Here is a 17,066-nt window from a genome sequence, read left to right as displayed (position 1 = left end):
TTGGTCCTCCGATCCCTCTCGCTACTCCTCCTCCTCAGAGGAGGAGGAATACCGTTACATAATTAAGCATTTCACAGTAAGTTCTACATTGTTGTATTCGGCGTGTTATAAAATAACATTTGATGTGATTAGTATATCTGTATAATCACATATTGTTGCCCTATTGTGTGGTCTGAACGTAGTAAAAAGAGGATATTTTAAAATTAGAAATCCTACGTCAGCTTATTACAGCTGTGAGATTTATGTATTTAAGTATTTTGGAACACTAATCAACATGGCAATGCTTTTACTGATTGCACATAAAGGAAGATACATGATAGAGTGCCTGCTTTGTTATCCAACTGAACCCCGATCATTGCTGCTAACAGCTATGTTTTATATTTGCCATACAGTTTCATAAAACTAAAATTATTTCTTACAAATACATTTAAAAGCATATTGGAATATATTGTACAAAACATTTCAAATACATTTTAAAATATATTTACCAAATATGTGGATAAAAAATTGCTGAGCGAGTGTGCGAGCGCGCAGTAGCCTGAGGCTGCGGTGCAGCTCCCAATATCAGCCCATGGAGAGAAGCACCAGATTGAACTTCACTCAATTTTCTAGAGTTTTCCCTGTTAGTTAACCCTATCAGCGTTTCCCTTTACTGTGGCAATTGTGATCAAATCAACACAATATTACCCACTTTCAATACAACATACACAAAACAAAACGAACTACGTAAGATATTTTGTTGTAGGCAGAACACATTGAAGTAGGAATCTATTCCATTGAAGGACAGATTTAACCAATCAGAGCTGTAGTAGACCTATATGCAAATTAACCATTTCCATATACAGTATGGATCTGTGCCATTTACTTTGAACTGGACTGTGTTTCTACTACAGCATGAGCGGTCATGAGTAGATGTGCTTGTTGAGATCAAAGTGAGGGCTGCATGAAGCCAGGTGTGTACATTTTGTTAATATCTTTTTGCTAGTTAGTGAGTTATTAGCCCAGTCATAGATCATTTGTAGTCAGCAACAGGGGAGTGATTGCTTCTTACAAAAGCACAAAACGTGTACATTTCTAGACTTTTAAAAAGCAAGGAAGGTAAATAGCTTTGTTTTGTCTTAAAGGGACAGTGTTGTATTTTGAGACAGGCTTGATTAAGCTAAGTAGCCAATAGGCACATGGTAGCATAATTTGTCTGATTCTCTGTAGTAATATTATGGGAATAATAATGCATTTGAATTTGTAAGTGGTTTCTTGCATCAAACAACACAACAACATTTTCAGTCACCTCCGTGTCTGAAGGACAAGTGGATAAACAGGTTAATGTTAAGCCCTGCATGTTTTTTTTCAAAAGTGTCATGGAATGTAGGCCGATACTGAACACCATACATTAGCTGCTACTGTAGGCTGAATGACAGAACAGCTATTTCCATGATAACATTTACATTTACATTTAAGTCATTTAGCAGACGCTCTTATCCAGAGCGACTTACAAATTGGTAAATAAATGTTATGAGATGCATTTTCTCCTTTGTTTTTGATGGTAGGCCACTCTGGTAGACCTACATTATGATCAAATAGCCACAGAAGCTTACTTGGCCACTGTAACTTAAATTGTGTACAGCCTCAGGGTTCACAGTAAATACGCGAGCTGGAAGTTGCACAGAATTTTCATAGCTCAAGTTTGCCCTCAGCCTACCTTGAGGGGGAAGTAGAATGTCGTAGTCTGAGGGCGTCCTGTTGTGGAAGGGACAGAGGGCGGCACAAGCTGCCCCAGAGAGCAACACCCCCGATTCAGAATGCCCACCTGAGAATCACATGGACAGGTTAACGTGATCGGGAATGGCAGAGAATGGCACCAACTGCTCATAAACCGAAAGCACACTGCAGCAAAACTATTTTAGGCCGGTACCTCCTCTTTCTATGTTTAAGATTTTACTCTGTGGTGGTATTTACCAATGGATGGACACAAGAACGCATTCTTGGATCGCACACACATGCACACATTCGTGGGGATGATGATGATGATAATGAAGATGACACTGAGCCCTAAGTATTAACAAACGTGCTTTGATTTCTTTCACACAGAACACTTCCCGTAACAAGCAGAGCCAACTACTGGTAGATCAGGTCCAGAACGTGACATCACCACTTCAGTCTTACCATACTCAAAGGGCTTGTGCTTGTTTTCCCCTGCAGAGGACTCCGAGGACCCATTCTCCAGATTTCTGATAAAAAAACATAAACATAACATAGAGGGATATTACATTTGTTCCCCATTAACATTTGTCCATACATTTGTCCATTTATTTTGGTTTTTTACCAAATCAAGACAGTTTATACTGCACAGCACCCGCAGGTTGCGCTTTGCTGAGTAACAGTTGAAATCCAGCTTGATCCAGGAATTCATTCTTCCCTTTCATGCAACTCCTACAAGTTTGACCAAATCTACATTTGGCAGCTTTTTCACTTATTTATTGTATCTCTATTCCAGAATAAAAAGTTACGCCCCAAATGGCACACTATTCTCTATGGGCTCTGGGCAAAAGTAGTACATTATTTAGGGAATAGGGTTCCACTTGGAATGCATCGTCTGTGCTGGTACCTGTTAGGGATCCGGACGGAGACGCAGACTGGGGAATGGGATAGGCACACCGGGTAGGATGAAGGGATCTGATACTCGTCTTCAACATGCTCGGTTGTTCCTCTTGCTCTCCCAACACCAGGTGTGGTGAAAGGATTGAGGTGTCTGGAAGACAAAGCAACCATTTTACATTTTAGACCACGCAGGTTTTAATGATAAAGTATAGATTTTTCCAAGCAAACTTCCATTGTGCTACATATATAGTATCAGTCAAAAGTTTGGACACACCTACTCATTCGAGGGTTTTTATCTTTATTTGTACTATTTTCTACATTGTAGAATAATAGTGAAGACATCAAAACTATGAAATAACACATGGAATCATGTAGAAAACATTTTTTTTTTAAACAAATCAAAATATATTTTATATACTTCAAAGTAGCCACCCTTTGCCTTGATGAAAGCCTTGCACGCTCTTGGCACTCTCTCAACCAGCTTCACGAGGAATGCTTTTCCAACAGTCTTGAAGGAGTTCTCACAAATGCTGAGCACTTGATGGATGCTTTTCCTTCACTCTGCGTTACAACTCATCCCAAACGATCTCAATTGGGTTGAGGTCAGGTGATTGTGGAGGCTAGGTCATCTGATGCAGCACTCCATCACTGTCCTTCTTGGTCAAATAGCCCTTATACAGCCTAGAGGCGTGTTGGGTCAATGTCCCGTTGAAAAACAAATGATAGTCCCACTAGGCGCAAACCAGATGGGATGACGTATCGCTGCAGAATGCTGTGGTAGCCATGCTGGTTAAGTGTGCCTTGAATTCTAAATAATTCATTGACAGTGTCACCAGCAAAGCAACCCCACACCATCACACCTCCTCCTCTATGCTTCACGACGGGAACCACAAATGCAGAGATCCTCCGTTCACTTACTCTGCGTCTAACAAAGACACAGCGGTTGGAACCAAAAATCTCAAATTTGGACTCATCAGACCAAAGACAGATTTCCATCGGTCCATTGCTCGTGTTCCTTGGCCCATGCAAGTCTCTTCTTCTTATTGGTGTCCTTCAATAGTAGGTTCTTTGCAGCAATTTGACCATGAATGCCTGATTCACGCAGTCTCCTCTGAACAGTTGATGTTGAGATGTGTCTGTTACTTGAACTCTGTGAAGCATTTGGGCTGCAATCTGAGGTGCATTTAACTAAAATAACCTATGCTCTGCAGCAGAGGTAACTCTGGGTCTTACTTTCCTGTGGCGGTCCTCATGAGAGCCAGTTTCATCATAGCGCTTGATGGTTTTTGAGACCGCACTTGAAGAAACTTCCAAGGTTCTTGAAATGTTCTGGATTGACAGACCTTCATGTCTTAAAGTAATGATGGACTGTTGTTTCTCTTTGATTATTTGAGCTGTTCTTGCCATAATATGGACTTGGTCTTTTACAAAATAGGGCTGGCTATCTTCTGTATACCACCCCTACCTTGTCACAACACAACTGATTGGCTCAAATGCAATAAGAAGGAAAGACATTCCACAAATTAACTTGTAACAAGGCACATCTGTTGATTGAAATGCATTCCAGGTGACTACCTCATGAAGCTGGTTGAGAGAATGCCAAGAGTGTGCAAAGCTGTCATCAAGGCAAAGGGTGGCTACTTTGAAGAATCTCAAATATATACACTGCAGTTCAAAAGTTTGGGGTCAGTTACAAATGTCCTTATTTTTGAAAGAAAGCATTTCTTGTCCATTGAAATAACACCAAATTGATCAGAAATACAGTGTAGGCATTGCTAATGTTGTAAATGACTATTGTAGCTGGAAATTGCAGATTTGTTATGGAATATTTACATTGGTGTACAGATAGATGCCCATTATCAGCAACCATCACTCCTGTGTTCCAATAGCACGTTGTGTTAGCTAATCCAAGTTTATCATTTTAAAAGGCGAATTGATCATTAGAAAACTCTTTTGCAATTATGTTAGCACAGCTGAAAACTGTTGTTCTGATGAAGCAATAAAACTGGACTTCTTTAGACTACTTGAGTATCTGGAGCATCGATTACAGGCTCAAAATGGACAGAAACAAAGAACTTTAGACTCGTCAGTCTATTCTTGTTCTGAGAAAGGATGACTATGTGAGAAATTGCCAAGAAACTACTACTCCCTTCACCAAACAGCGAAAACTGTCTCTAACCAGAATAGAAAGAGGAGTGGGAGGCCCCAGTGCACAACTGAGCAAGAGGACAAGTACAATAGAGTATCTGGTTTGAGAAACAGATGCCTCACAAGTCCTCAACTGGCAGCTTCATTAAATAGTACCCGCAAAACACCAGTCTCAACGTCAACAGTGAAGAGGTGACTCTGGGATGCTGGCCTTCTAGGCAGAGTTCCCCTTGTCCAATGTCTATGTTCTTTTGCCCATCTTAATATTTTCTTTTTATTGGCCAGTCTGAGATATGGCCTTTCCTTTGCAACTCTGCGTAGAAGGCCAGCATCCCGGAGTCACCTCTTCACTGTTGACATTGAGACTGGTGATTTGCAGGTACTAAACTTCATGATTTAAACCTGCCGTGTCAGCTTTTATTGCTGCTTATTTGGGAAATGACATCAACAGTTCCATGGCTGTGTGTGTGTGTGTGTGTGTGTGTGTGTGTGTGTGTGTGTGTGTGTGTGTGTGTGTGTGTGTGTGTGTGTGTGTGTGTGTGTGTGTGTGTGTGTGTGTGTGAGAGTGAGAGAGTGAGTGTTTTGTGTGCACAGATGTGGAGGGAGACAAAGCTTCACCCTGTGGCCTCACTGTTCAGTGTCCAGCAGTTGCCATTATAGCTTCACTGCACTATTGCCCATAACATCCACTGTGCAACACAATAGAAAAATACCAAATCTTTGTCAGCTAAAAGGGAATTAGATATTCTGCAGCCAACATTCACAGAACCACTCTCAATCATGACAGGACCCTTCAGCAACCATATTACTTTATTGGTACAAGGCCATGTGTTTCAGCTGCAAAACACTAAGAGTGGCGGGGAAGAGGATGTAAGAGAAAAGGCCTGGAATTTGATGGATTTCCTGACTCCTCGATTAGGATCAAGTTTTCCCGACATACACTACATGACCAAAGTATGTGGACACCTACTCGTCCATCATCTCATTTCAAAATCATGGGCATTATTAATTTGGAGTTGGTCCCCCCTTTGCTGCTATAACAGCCTCAACTCTTCTGGGAAGGCTTTCCACTAGATGTTGGAACATTGCTATGGGGTCTTGCTTTCCATTCAGCCACGAGCATTAGTGAGGTCGGGCACTGATGTTTGGCGATTAGGCCTGGCTCGCAGTCAGCATTCCAATTCGTCCCAAAGGTGTTCGATAGGGTTGAGGTTAGGGCTGTCTGCATGCCAGTCAAGTTTATTTTAAAGGTACTTTTTTACCCCCTTTTCTCCCCAAATTCATGATATCCAAATTGGTAGTTACAGTCTTGTCCCATAGCTGCCACTCCAGCACGGACTTGGGAGAGGCGAAGGTTGAGAGCCATCTGTCCTCTGAAACACGACCCTGCCAAGCCGCACTGCTTCTTGACACACTGCTCACTTAACCCAGAGGCCAGACGCACGAATGTGTCGGAGGAAACACCGTACAACTGGCGACCGTGTCAGCATGCATGTGCCGGCCCACACAGGAGTCACTAGAGCGCAATGGGACAAGGCCATCGAGGCCAGCCAAACCCTCTCCTAACTCGGACGATGCTGGGTCAATTGTACGTCGCCTTATGGATTTCCCGTTCGCAGCCAGTTGCAACACAGCCCTGGATCGAACCCGGATCTGACGCCTCAAGCACCGCAAGTGCCTTAGAACGTTGTGTTAAACCGATCTCGACAAACCATTTCTGTTTGGACCTAGCATTGTGCACAAGGGCATTGTCATGCTGAAACAGGAAAGGATCTGACCCAATCTGTTGCCACAAAGTTGGAAGCACAGAATCATCTAGAATGTTATTGAATGCTTTAGCGTTAAGATTTCCTTTTACTGGAACTAAGGGGCATAGCCCGACCATGAAAAACAGCCCCAGGCCATTATTCCTCCTCCACCAAACTTTACAGTCACCGCTATGCATTGGGCAGGTAGAGTTCTCCTTGCATCCGCCAAACCCAGATTTGTCCAACGGACTGCCAGATGGTGAAGTGTCATTCATCAATCCAGAGAATGTGTTTCTACAGCTCCATAGTCCAAAAACGGCGAGCTTTACACCCCTCCAGCTGACGCTTGGCATTGTGCATGATGATCTTAGGCTTGTGTGCGGCTGCTCGGCCATGGAAACCCATTTCATTAAGATTCATTAAGATTAAGATTCATTAAGATTTCATTAAGATTCAGTTCTTGTGCTGACGTTGTTTCCAAGGCAGTTTGGAACTTGGTAGTGAGTTTCTGCAACTGAGGACAGACCATTTTTACTCGCTACGTGCTTCAGCACTCAGCGGCCCCTTCTGTGAGCTTGTGTGGCCTACCATTTCGTGTCTGAGCCGTTGTTGCGCCTAGACGTTTCCACTTCACTATAACAGCACTTACAGTTGACCGGCGCAGCTCTATCGGGGAAGAAATTTGATGAACTGACTTGTTGGAAAGTTGGCATCCTATGACGGTGCTACGTTGAAACCCAGTGAGTTCTTCAGTAAGGCCACTAGAACAGACTGGAATTTGTTCTGGGATTCAACCTTCCCAAGTTCTCTCACGTCACCCCGCTCCTCCGCTCTCTCCACTGGCTTCCAGTTGAAGCTCGCATCCGCTACAAGACCATGGTGCTTGCCTACGGAGCTGTGAGGGGAACGGCACCCCAGTACCTCCAGGCTCTGATCAGGCCCTACACCCAAACAAGGGCACTGCGTTCATCCACCTCTGGCCTGCTCGCCTCCCTACCACTGAGGAAGTACAGTTCCCGCTCAGCCCAGTCAAAACTGTTCGCTGCTCTGGCCCCCAATGGTGGAACAAACTCCCTCACGACGCCAGGACAGCGGAGTCAATCACCACCTTCCGGAGACACCTGAAACCCCACCTCTTCAAGGAATACCTAGGATAGGATAAAGTAATCCTTCTCACCCCCCCCTTAAATGATTTAGATGCACTATTGTAAAGTGGCTGTTCCACTGGATGTCAGAAGGTGAATTCACCAATTTGTAAGTCGCTCTGGATAAGAGCGTCTGCTAAATGACTTAAATGTAAATGTAATTCATCCCATGGCATTGAGGAGTTTACCACATCAATCACTGGCTTCATTAATAAGTGCATTGATGACATTGTCCCCACAGTGACCGTACGTACATATCCCAACCAGAAGCCATGGATTACAGGCAACATCCGCATCGAGCTAAAGGCTAGAACTGCCGCTTTCAAGGAACGGGACACTAATCCGGACATTTATAAGACATCCCGATACGCCCTCCGACAAACCATCAAACAAGCAAAGTGTCAATACAGGTCCAAGATTAAAGATAGAATCCTACATCGGCTCTGAAGCTCGTTGGATGTGGCAGGGCTTGCAAACTATCATGGATTACAAAGGGAAACCCAACCGCGAGCTGTCCAGTGACATGAGCCTACCAGACAAGCTAAATATCTTGCATGTGCACTTTGAGGCTAGCAACACTGAACTGTGCATGAGAGCACCAGCTCTTCCAGACCATCACGCTCTGCATAGCCAATGTGAGCAAGACCTATAAATCAGTTAACATTCACAAGGTTGCATGGCCAGACGGATTTCCAGGACGCGTACTCAGAGCATGCGCTGACCAGCTGGCAAGTGTCTTCACTGACATTTTCAACCTCTCCCTGACCCAGTCTGTAATACCTACAGTACATGCTTCAAGCAGACCATCATACTCCCATCATACTCCCTGTGCCCAAGAATGCCAAGGTAACCTTTCTAAGTGACTATTGCACTAAAGGAACACCTAGGTGAGAATGTATTTCATTGACTAAAGCTCAGTGTTCAACACCATTGTGCCCTCAAAGCTCATCACTGAACTAATGACCCTGGTATTAAACACATCACTCTGCAAATGGATCCTGGACTTCTTGATGGGCCGCCCCCAGGTGGTGATGGTACGCAACAACACATCAGCTATGATGACCCTCAACACGGGGGCCCATCAGGGGTGCGTGCTTAGTCCCATCCTGTACCACGACTGAGTGGCCGGGCATTTGTGAAACCCCATCATTAAGTTTGCAGATAACACAACGGTGATAGAACTGATCACCAACGACGATGATTGTGGACTACAGGAAACGGAGGGCTGAGCACGCTCGCATACACATCAACAGGGATGTTGTGGAACAGGTTGAGAGTTTCAAGTTCCTTAGTGTCCACATCACTAAGGAACTATCATGGTCCACACACATCAACAGTCATCAATAGGGCAAGACAACGCCACTTCCCCTTCAGGAAGCTGAATAGATTTGGCATGGGCCCTCAAAAAGCTCTGCAGCTGCACCATTGAGTGTTTTCTGAATTATTCGTAGAGCTCCAAGACAGGATTGTCTTGAGGCACAGATCTGGAGAAGGGTACCAGTAAATGTCTGCAGCATTGAAGGTCCCCAAGAACACAGTGGCCTCCATCATTATTGAATGGAAGAAGTTTGGAACCACCCGGCCAAACTGAGCAATCAGAGGAAAAGTGCCTTGGTCAGGGAGGTGACCAAGAATCCGATGGACACTGACAGAGCTCTAGAGTTCCTCTGTGGAGATGGGAAAACCTTCCAGAAGGACAACCATCTCTGCAGCACTCCACCATTCAGGCCTTTATGGTAGAGAGGCCAGACGGAAACCACTCCTCAGTAAAAGGCACATGACAGCCCACTTGGAGTTTGCCAAAAGGCACCTAAAGGACTCTCAGACCATGAGAAACAAGATTCTCTGATCTGATGAAAGCAAGATTGAACTCTTTGGCCAGGATCGAGGGAAGATTAACGGAGAAAAGTACAGAGAGATCCTTGATGAAAACCTGCTCCAGAATGCAGAAGTGGCTTCGGGACAGGTCTCTGAATGTCCTTGAGTGGCCAATCCAGAGCTTGAATCCGATTGAACATCTCTGGTGAGACCTGAAAATAGCTGTGCAGCGACGCTCCCCATCCAACCTGACAGAGCTTGAGAGGATCTGCAGAGAAGAATGCGAGAAACTCCCCAAATACAGGTGTGCCAAGCTTGTGGCGTCATACCCAAGAAGACTTGAGGCTGTAGTTGCTGCCAAAGGTGCTTAAACAAAATACTGAGTAAATGGTCTGAATACTTGTGTAAATGTGGTATTTCCGGGTTTTATAAATGATTATAAATGAATGTATAAATCTGCCAAATAATTCAAAAAAACTGTTTTTGCTTTGTCATTATGGGGTATTGTGTGTAGATTGATGAGGAAAGAAATATTGAATACATTGTAAAATAATGCTGTAACTAACAAAAGGCATATCTACCTCAATTATCTTGTACCCCTGTACATCAACTCAGTACTAGTACACCCTCCCTGTATATAATCAAGTTATTGTTACCAATTGTGTATTTATTCCTTGTGTTATAACTATGTGTTTCTCTCTCTGCATTGTTGTGATGGTCCTGTAAGTAAGCATTTCATTGTTACTTTACACCTGTTGTTTAGCTACTTAGCAAAGAGCAATTTCTCAAGCAAGAATTTTGCTAGAACTGTCTGGTAGTGGTCTTGGAGGGGAAAACTGAAAACTAGGTTTGGAACTCTCTTTCTTATTGGTACAGTGCCTTGCGAAAGTATTCGGCCCCATTGATCTTTGCGACCTTTTGCCACATTTCAGGCTTCAAACATAAAGATATAAAACTGTATTTTTTTGTGATGAATCAACAACAAGTGGGACACAATCATGAAGTGGAACGACATTTATTGGATATTTCAAACTTTTTTAACAAATCAAAAACTGAAAAATTGGGCGTGCAAAATTATTCAGCCCCCTTAAGTTAATATTTTGTAGCGCCGCCTTTTGCTGCGATTACAGCTGTAAGTCGCTTGGGGTATGTCTCTATCAGTTTTGCACATCGAGAGACTGAAATTTTTTCCCATTCCTCCTTGCAAAACAGCTCGAGCTCAGTGAGGTTGGATGGAGAGCATTTGTGAACAGCAGTTTTCAGTTCTTTCCACAGATTCTCGATTGGATTCAGGTCTGGACTTTGACTTGGCCATTCTAACACCTGGATATGTTTATTTTTGAACCATTCCAATGTAGATTTTGCTTTATGTTTTGGATCATTGTCTTGTTGGAAGACAAATCTCCATCCCAGTCTCAGGTCTTTTGCAGACTCCATCAGGTCTTTTGCAGACTCCATCAGGTTTTCTTCCAGAATGGTCCTGTATTTGGCTCCATCCATCTTCCCATCAATTTTAACCATCTCCCCTGTCCCTGCTGAAGAAAAGCAGGCCCAAACCATGATGCTGCCACCACCATGTTTGACAGTGGGTATGGTATGTTCAGGGTGATGAGCTGTGTTGCTTTTACGCCAAACATAACTTTTGCATTGTTGCCAAAAAGTTCAATTTTGGTTTCATCTGACCAGAGCACCTTCTTCCACATGTTTGGTGTGTCTCCCAGGTGGCTTGTGGCAAACTTTAAACAACACTTTTTATGGATATCTTTAAGAAATGGCTTTCTTCTTGCCACTCTTCCATAAAGGCCAGATTTGTGCAATATACGACTGATTGTTGTCCTATGGACAGAGTCTCCCACCTCAGCTGTAGATCTCTGCAGTTCATCCAGAGTGATCATGGGCCTCTTGGCTGCATCTCTGATCAGTCTTCTCCTTGTATGAGCTGAAAGTTTAGAGGGACGGCCAGGTCTTGGTAGATTTGCAGTGGTCTGATACTCCTTCCATTTCAATATTATCGCTTGCACAGTGCTCCTTGGGATGTTTAAAGCTTGGGAAATCTTTTTGTATCCAAATCCAGCGTTAACAACAGATACAACAGTATCTCGGACCTGCCTGGTGTGTTCCTTGTTCTTCATGATGCTGTCTGCGCTTTTAACGGACCTCTGAGACTATCACAGTGCAGGTGCATTTATACGGAGACTTGATTACACACAGGTGGATTGTATTTATCATCATTAGTCATTTAGGTCAACATTGGATCATTCAGAGATCCTCACTGAACTTCTGGAGAGAGTTTGCTGCACTGAAAGTAAAGGGGCTGAATAATTTTGCACCCTCAATTTTTCAGTTTTTGATTTGTTAAAAAAAGTTTGAAATATCCAATAAATGTCGTTCCACTTCATGATTGTGTCCCACTTGTTGTTGATTCTTCACAAAAAAACATATCCAGGTGTTAGAATGGCCAAGTCAAAGTCCAGACCTGAATCCAATCGAGAATCTGTGGAAAGAACTGAAAACTGCTGTTCACAAATGCTCTCCATCCAACCTCACTGAGCTCGAGCTGTTTTGCAAGGAGGAATGGGAAAAAATTTCAGTCTCTCGATGTGCAAAACTGATAGAGACATACCCCAAGCGACTTACAGCTGTAATCGCAGCAAAAGGTGGCGCTACAAAGTATTAACTTAAGGGGGCTGAATAATTTTGCACGCCCAATTTTTCAGTTTTTGAATTGTTAAAAAAGTTTGAAATATCCAATAAATGTCGTTCCACTTCATGATTGTGTCCCACTTGTTGTTGATTCTTCACAAAAAAACATATCCAGGTGTTAGAATGGCCAAGTCAAAGTCCAGACCTGAATCCAATCGAGAATCTGTGGAAAGAACTGAAAACTGCTGTTCACAAATGCTCTCCATCCAACCTCACTGAGCTCGAGCTGTTTTGCAAGGAGGAATGGGAAAAAATTTCAGTCTCTCGATGTGCAAAACTGATAGAGACATACCCCAAGCGACTTACAGCTGTAATCGCAGCAAAAGGTGGCGCTACAAAGTATTAACTTAAGGGGGCTGAATAATTTTGCACGCCCAATTTTTCAGTTTTTGAATTGTTAAAAAAGTTTGAAATATCCAATAAATGTCGTTCCACTTCATGATTGTGTCCCACTTGTTGTTGATTCTTCACAAAAAAATACAGTTTTATATCTTTATGTTTGAAGCCTGAAATGTGGCAAAAGGTCACAAAGTTCAAGGGGGCCGAATACTTTTGTAAGGCACTGTATATTAACAAATTTACCACCTGGTGATGTCAGCAAGCAGGCCAAAACTTCATCCCACCAAAACAGGCAGACATTTCAGGCGGTGTTTCGAACAGCTCTTACACTAAAAGGGCATTATTATAATTTTCACAATTTTATAGTATTATTCCAACCTCATAGTGTGAAAATATATATAAAACACATATTGTACACCCATTCATAAAGCTTGCCCGCAAAAATTAACAGACTAACAGAAAATCAATAGTCAATCTTTCAACGTATGTGTGTGTGACAGTATTGCGGGAGAGACTCACTTGTGGCTGCTGTTGAGAGCGGGCAAGGGAGCAGAGTGTCGGAGAGGAGGAATGTCGTACTCATCACTGACATGGAGACCATTTGAGTAAGGCTGCAGACAGACATACAGACCAAGAGAGACACACAGACTGACAAGGAGGAAACACCAGTATACAAAAGTGCACAAGAACAAAGTCTACGGTAATCCACGTATTTTCATTCATACAAGCAATCTCCATAGACAAACATTGGCATTAGAATGGCCTTACTGAAGAGCTCAGTGACTTTCAACTTGACACCATCCAACAAGTCAGTTCGTCAAATTTCTGCCCTGCTAGAGCTGCCCCGGTCAACTGTAAGTGCTGTTATTGTGAAGTGGAAATGCCTAGGAGCAACAATGGCTTAGCCGCGAAGTGGTAGGCCACACAAGTTTACAGAACGGGACCGCCAAGTGCTGAAGCGCGTAGCACGTAAAAATCGTCAGTTGCAACACTCACTACCATCAGCACAAGAACTTCGTGCTCGTCCGGAGCTTCATGAAATGGGTTTCCATGGCCAAGCAGCCGTGCACAAGCCGAAGATCACCATGTGCAATGCCAAGCATCGGCTGGAGTAGTGTAAAGCCTGCTACCATTGGACTATGGAGCAGTGGAAACGCGTTCACTGGAGTGATGAATCACGTTTCACCATTTGGCAGTCTGACAGACAAATCAGGGTTTGGCAGATGCCAGGAGAACACCACCTGCCCCAATGTGTAATGCTGACTGTCAAGTTTTGTGGAGGAGGAATAATGGTTCAGGGGTAATGGTTCGGGGTAAGCCCCTTAGTTCCAGTGAAGGGAAATCTTTACGCTACATCATACAATGACATTCTAGACGATTCTGTGCTTCCAACTTTGTGGCAACAGTTTGGGGAAAGTATTTTCCTGTTTCAGCATGACAATGCCTCTGTGCACAAAGCGAGGTCCATACAGAAATTATTTGTCGAGATCGGTGTGGAAGAACTTGATTGGTCTGCACAGAGCTCTGACCTTAACCGAGGACAGACCCCATCGAACACCTTTGGGATGAATTGGAATGCCGACTGCGAGCTAAGCCTAATTGCCCAACATCCGTGCCTGACCTCTCCAATGCTCTTGTGGCTGAATAGAAGCAAGTCGCCGCAGCAATGTTACAACATCTAGCAAAAAGCCTTCTCAGAAAACTGGAGGCTGTTATAGCAGCAAAGGGGGGGACCACCTCTATATTAATGCTCATGATTTTGGAATGAGATGTTCAACGAGCAGGTGTCCACATACTTTTGGTCATGTACTGTCGACACCACTAGCTTCCAAACCTACTCAGCCAGGATTCAATCCCATTGCAGGTTATAGCCATTGCGGCTTTGAAAGACCGTATCTGATTGAGCTGACATATGCAGAATTTACCAGGAATGAGAGCTCCGAATTGAATCCCGGTCTTAAACTGCAGGCCACAGTCCCTCGTCAAAATGAATAACAACAAAAATATGCTTTTTGGTGTTAATTTAAGGTTTGTGTAAGGCATAAGGTTAGCAGTGTAGTTAAGGTTTAAAAGATTTTATGACTTTGTGTCTGTGCCAGCTAGTGACTACCCTGCAGAGCTGTCCTCCCAATAAATTCCAACCTGCCAATCCTTTCCACATTGGGCAGAGGTTGGCATGCCCCCTGCAGACAACAACTTGGACACTGTGCCCACCTAATCTCCCACACTACCCCAGAGGACGCTACCCTCCAATTACAGGAATTTCCCCCCCATGGGTTCTCAGTAACCCATCTGGTGTGTGCTCACCTGGGTTGGAGTCAATGTTGAATCATTACAATTATAATTTCTAATTTATATTATGCCATTATTTTCTATGAGGTTTTTTCAATTGATGAATTTATCTTAGTTCAAATGGAATTGACCTAGAGATATTCTTAGGTCTAAAAAGTGAAACCCGAACAGACCAGAGGACAATCAGACCCGGACCAAAACAGACCTGAGAATAATCAGACCCGAACCCAAATGGACCCGACAACAACACGACGACAATCAAATTGACCAACCCTGGTCTAAATTGACCAACCGTTCTGGCAATGATGCCAGAATTCTACACTGCAAAATTGGCTGGAGGTGGACTTCAGTCACTCTGGCACAACCTGCATGGATAAGGCAGTATCTGGCTGCCATCCACACCGGTTCAGTTAGGGAAAGGCTAGCAGAGCGGGGCTATGAGGGCAGTAAATAGAGATAATATGAGCGTGTGAGAGAGAGACATATCAGACCTATGCCCCTTCCTCCCACCCCACGCCCCCGCCCCTGTGGCGAGGACCTCTATGACAGCGGGACATATGACCAGGCCGTGAGAAGAGCAACAGGCCCAACCCCCACTATTACATCCGCCAAAGCCCCGTCCTGCGACCTAAGAGGTATGTATCAGATGCTCAACATGCGCTGCTCACACTTACTGTAATGGTCCTGGCCTAAACAACACAAAAACAACACTAGACACTAAGGAACACAAAGCTTTCACTATCTCATCCTGGAATATACAAGGTCTGAGGACATCTGCCTTTGCCCTAAAGAGCAGGAACCCAGACCTCATCAAATACATTAGAAATACAGACATTGTCATCCTACCAGAAACATGGTATAAAGGAGACGGACCCACTGTTTGCCCTCTAGGTTACAGAGAGCTGGTAGTCCCATTCACCAAACTACTAGGTGTGAAACTAGGAAGATACTCAGGGGGTATGCTAAATGGTTTTGAGCAGACCTAACCCACTCTATTAAATTAGTCAAAACAGGAACATTTTACATCTGGCTAGAAATTAATAAAGAAATTATCTCAACAGAGAAAAATGTCCTCATGTCTGCTACTTACAGTGGGGCAAAAAAAGTATTTAGTCAGCCACCAATTGTGCAAGTTCTCCCACTTAAAAAAATGAGAGAGGCCTGCAATTTTCATCATAGGTACACTTCAACTATGACAGACAAAATGAGAAAGAAAATCCAGAAAATCAATTATGTGTCACGCCTTGGTCTTAGTATTTTGTGTTTTAGTTAATTAGTTGGTCAGGCCAGGGTGTGACATGGGTTTATTGTTTGTTGTATTCTTAGTGGGGTTTTTTAGTTATTGGGATTGTAGCTGATTAGGGGTGTGTGTTACATAGGTTTGGCTGCCTGAGGCGGTTCTCAATCAGAGTCAGGTGATTCTTGTTGTCTCTGATTGGGAACCGTATTTAGGTAGCCTGGGTTTCGCTTTGTATTTTGTGGGTGATTGTTCCTGTCTCTGTGTAGTGTTCACCAGATAGGCTGTAATAGGTTTCACGTTCCGTTTTGTTGTTTTGTATTTATTAGTTATTTCATGTATAGTTCCGTTGTTTGTTTCACTAATAAACATTAGTAACCAACACGCTGCATTTCGGTCCGACTTTCTTGCGACAAACGAAGAACGTCGTTACATTATGAATTTATTTGCAAATTATGGTGGAAAATAAGTATTTGGTCACCTACAAACAAGCAAGATTTCTGGCTCTCACAGACCTGTAACTTCTTCTTTAAGTGGCTCCTCTGTCCTCCACTCGTTACCTGTATTAATGGCACCTGTTTGAACTTGTTATCAATATAAAAGACACCTGTCCACAACCTCAAACAGTCAAACTCCAAACTCCACTATGGTCAAGACCAAAGAGCTGTCAAAGGACACCAGAAACAAAATTGTAGACCTGCACCAGGCTGGGAAGATTGAATCTGCAATAGGTAAGCAGCTTGGTTTGAAGAAATCAACTGTGGGAGCAATTATTAGGAAATGGAAGACATACAAGACCACTGATAATTTCCCTCGATCTGAGGCTCCACGCAAGATCTCACCCCGTGGGGTCAAAATTATCACAAGAACGGTGAGCAAAAATCCCAGAACCACACGGGGGACCTAGTGACTGACCAAAGTAACAAAGCCTACCATCAGTAACACACTACGCCGCCAGGGACTCAAATCCTGCAGTGCCAGACATGTCCCCCTGCTTAAGCCAGTACATGTCCAGGCCCGTCTGAAGTTTGCTAGAGA

At 43.6% G+C, this 17,066-nt stretch overlaps 1 protein-coding gene across 4 annotated transcripts in view; it reads right to left on the bottom strand.

The window, feature by feature from the left end:
* cblb (Cbl proto-oncogene B, E3 ubiquitin protein ligase) overlaps positions 1–17,066 on the bottom strand; it is a 180,316-nt gene that overhangs the window by 20,644 nt on the left and 142,606 nt on the right. For 3 of the 4 annotated variants that reach the window (XM_064938158.1, XM_064938157.1, XM_064938159.1), the window contains 4 exons: positions 13,019–13,110; positions 2,606–2,749; positions 2,164–2,228; positions 1,700–1,807 (listed from right to left, as the gene is read on the bottom strand). In XM_064938158.1, coding sequence (XP_064794230.1) covers positions 1,700–1,807; positions 2,164–2,228; positions 2,606–2,749; positions 13,019–13,110 — 409 coding nt within the window. Of the gene's footprint in view, positions 1–1,699; positions 1,808–2,163; positions 2,229–2,605; positions 2,750–13,018; positions 13,111–17,066 lie in introns of those variants that run through there. The other variant, XM_064938160.1, reaches the window with a different exon arrangement.

Source organism: Oncorhynchus masou, chromosome 26 (assembly GCF_036934945.1).
Source record: "Oncorhynchus masou masou isolate Uvic2021 chromosome 26, UVic_Omas_1.1, whole genome shotgun sequence".
In the NCBI taxonomy this organism is placed as follows: domain Eukaryota; kingdom Metazoa; phylum Chordata; class Actinopteri; order Salmoniformes; family Salmonidae; genus Oncorhynchus; species Oncorhynchus masou.
This window is presented reverse-complemented; position numbering and strand designations above follow the sequence as displayed.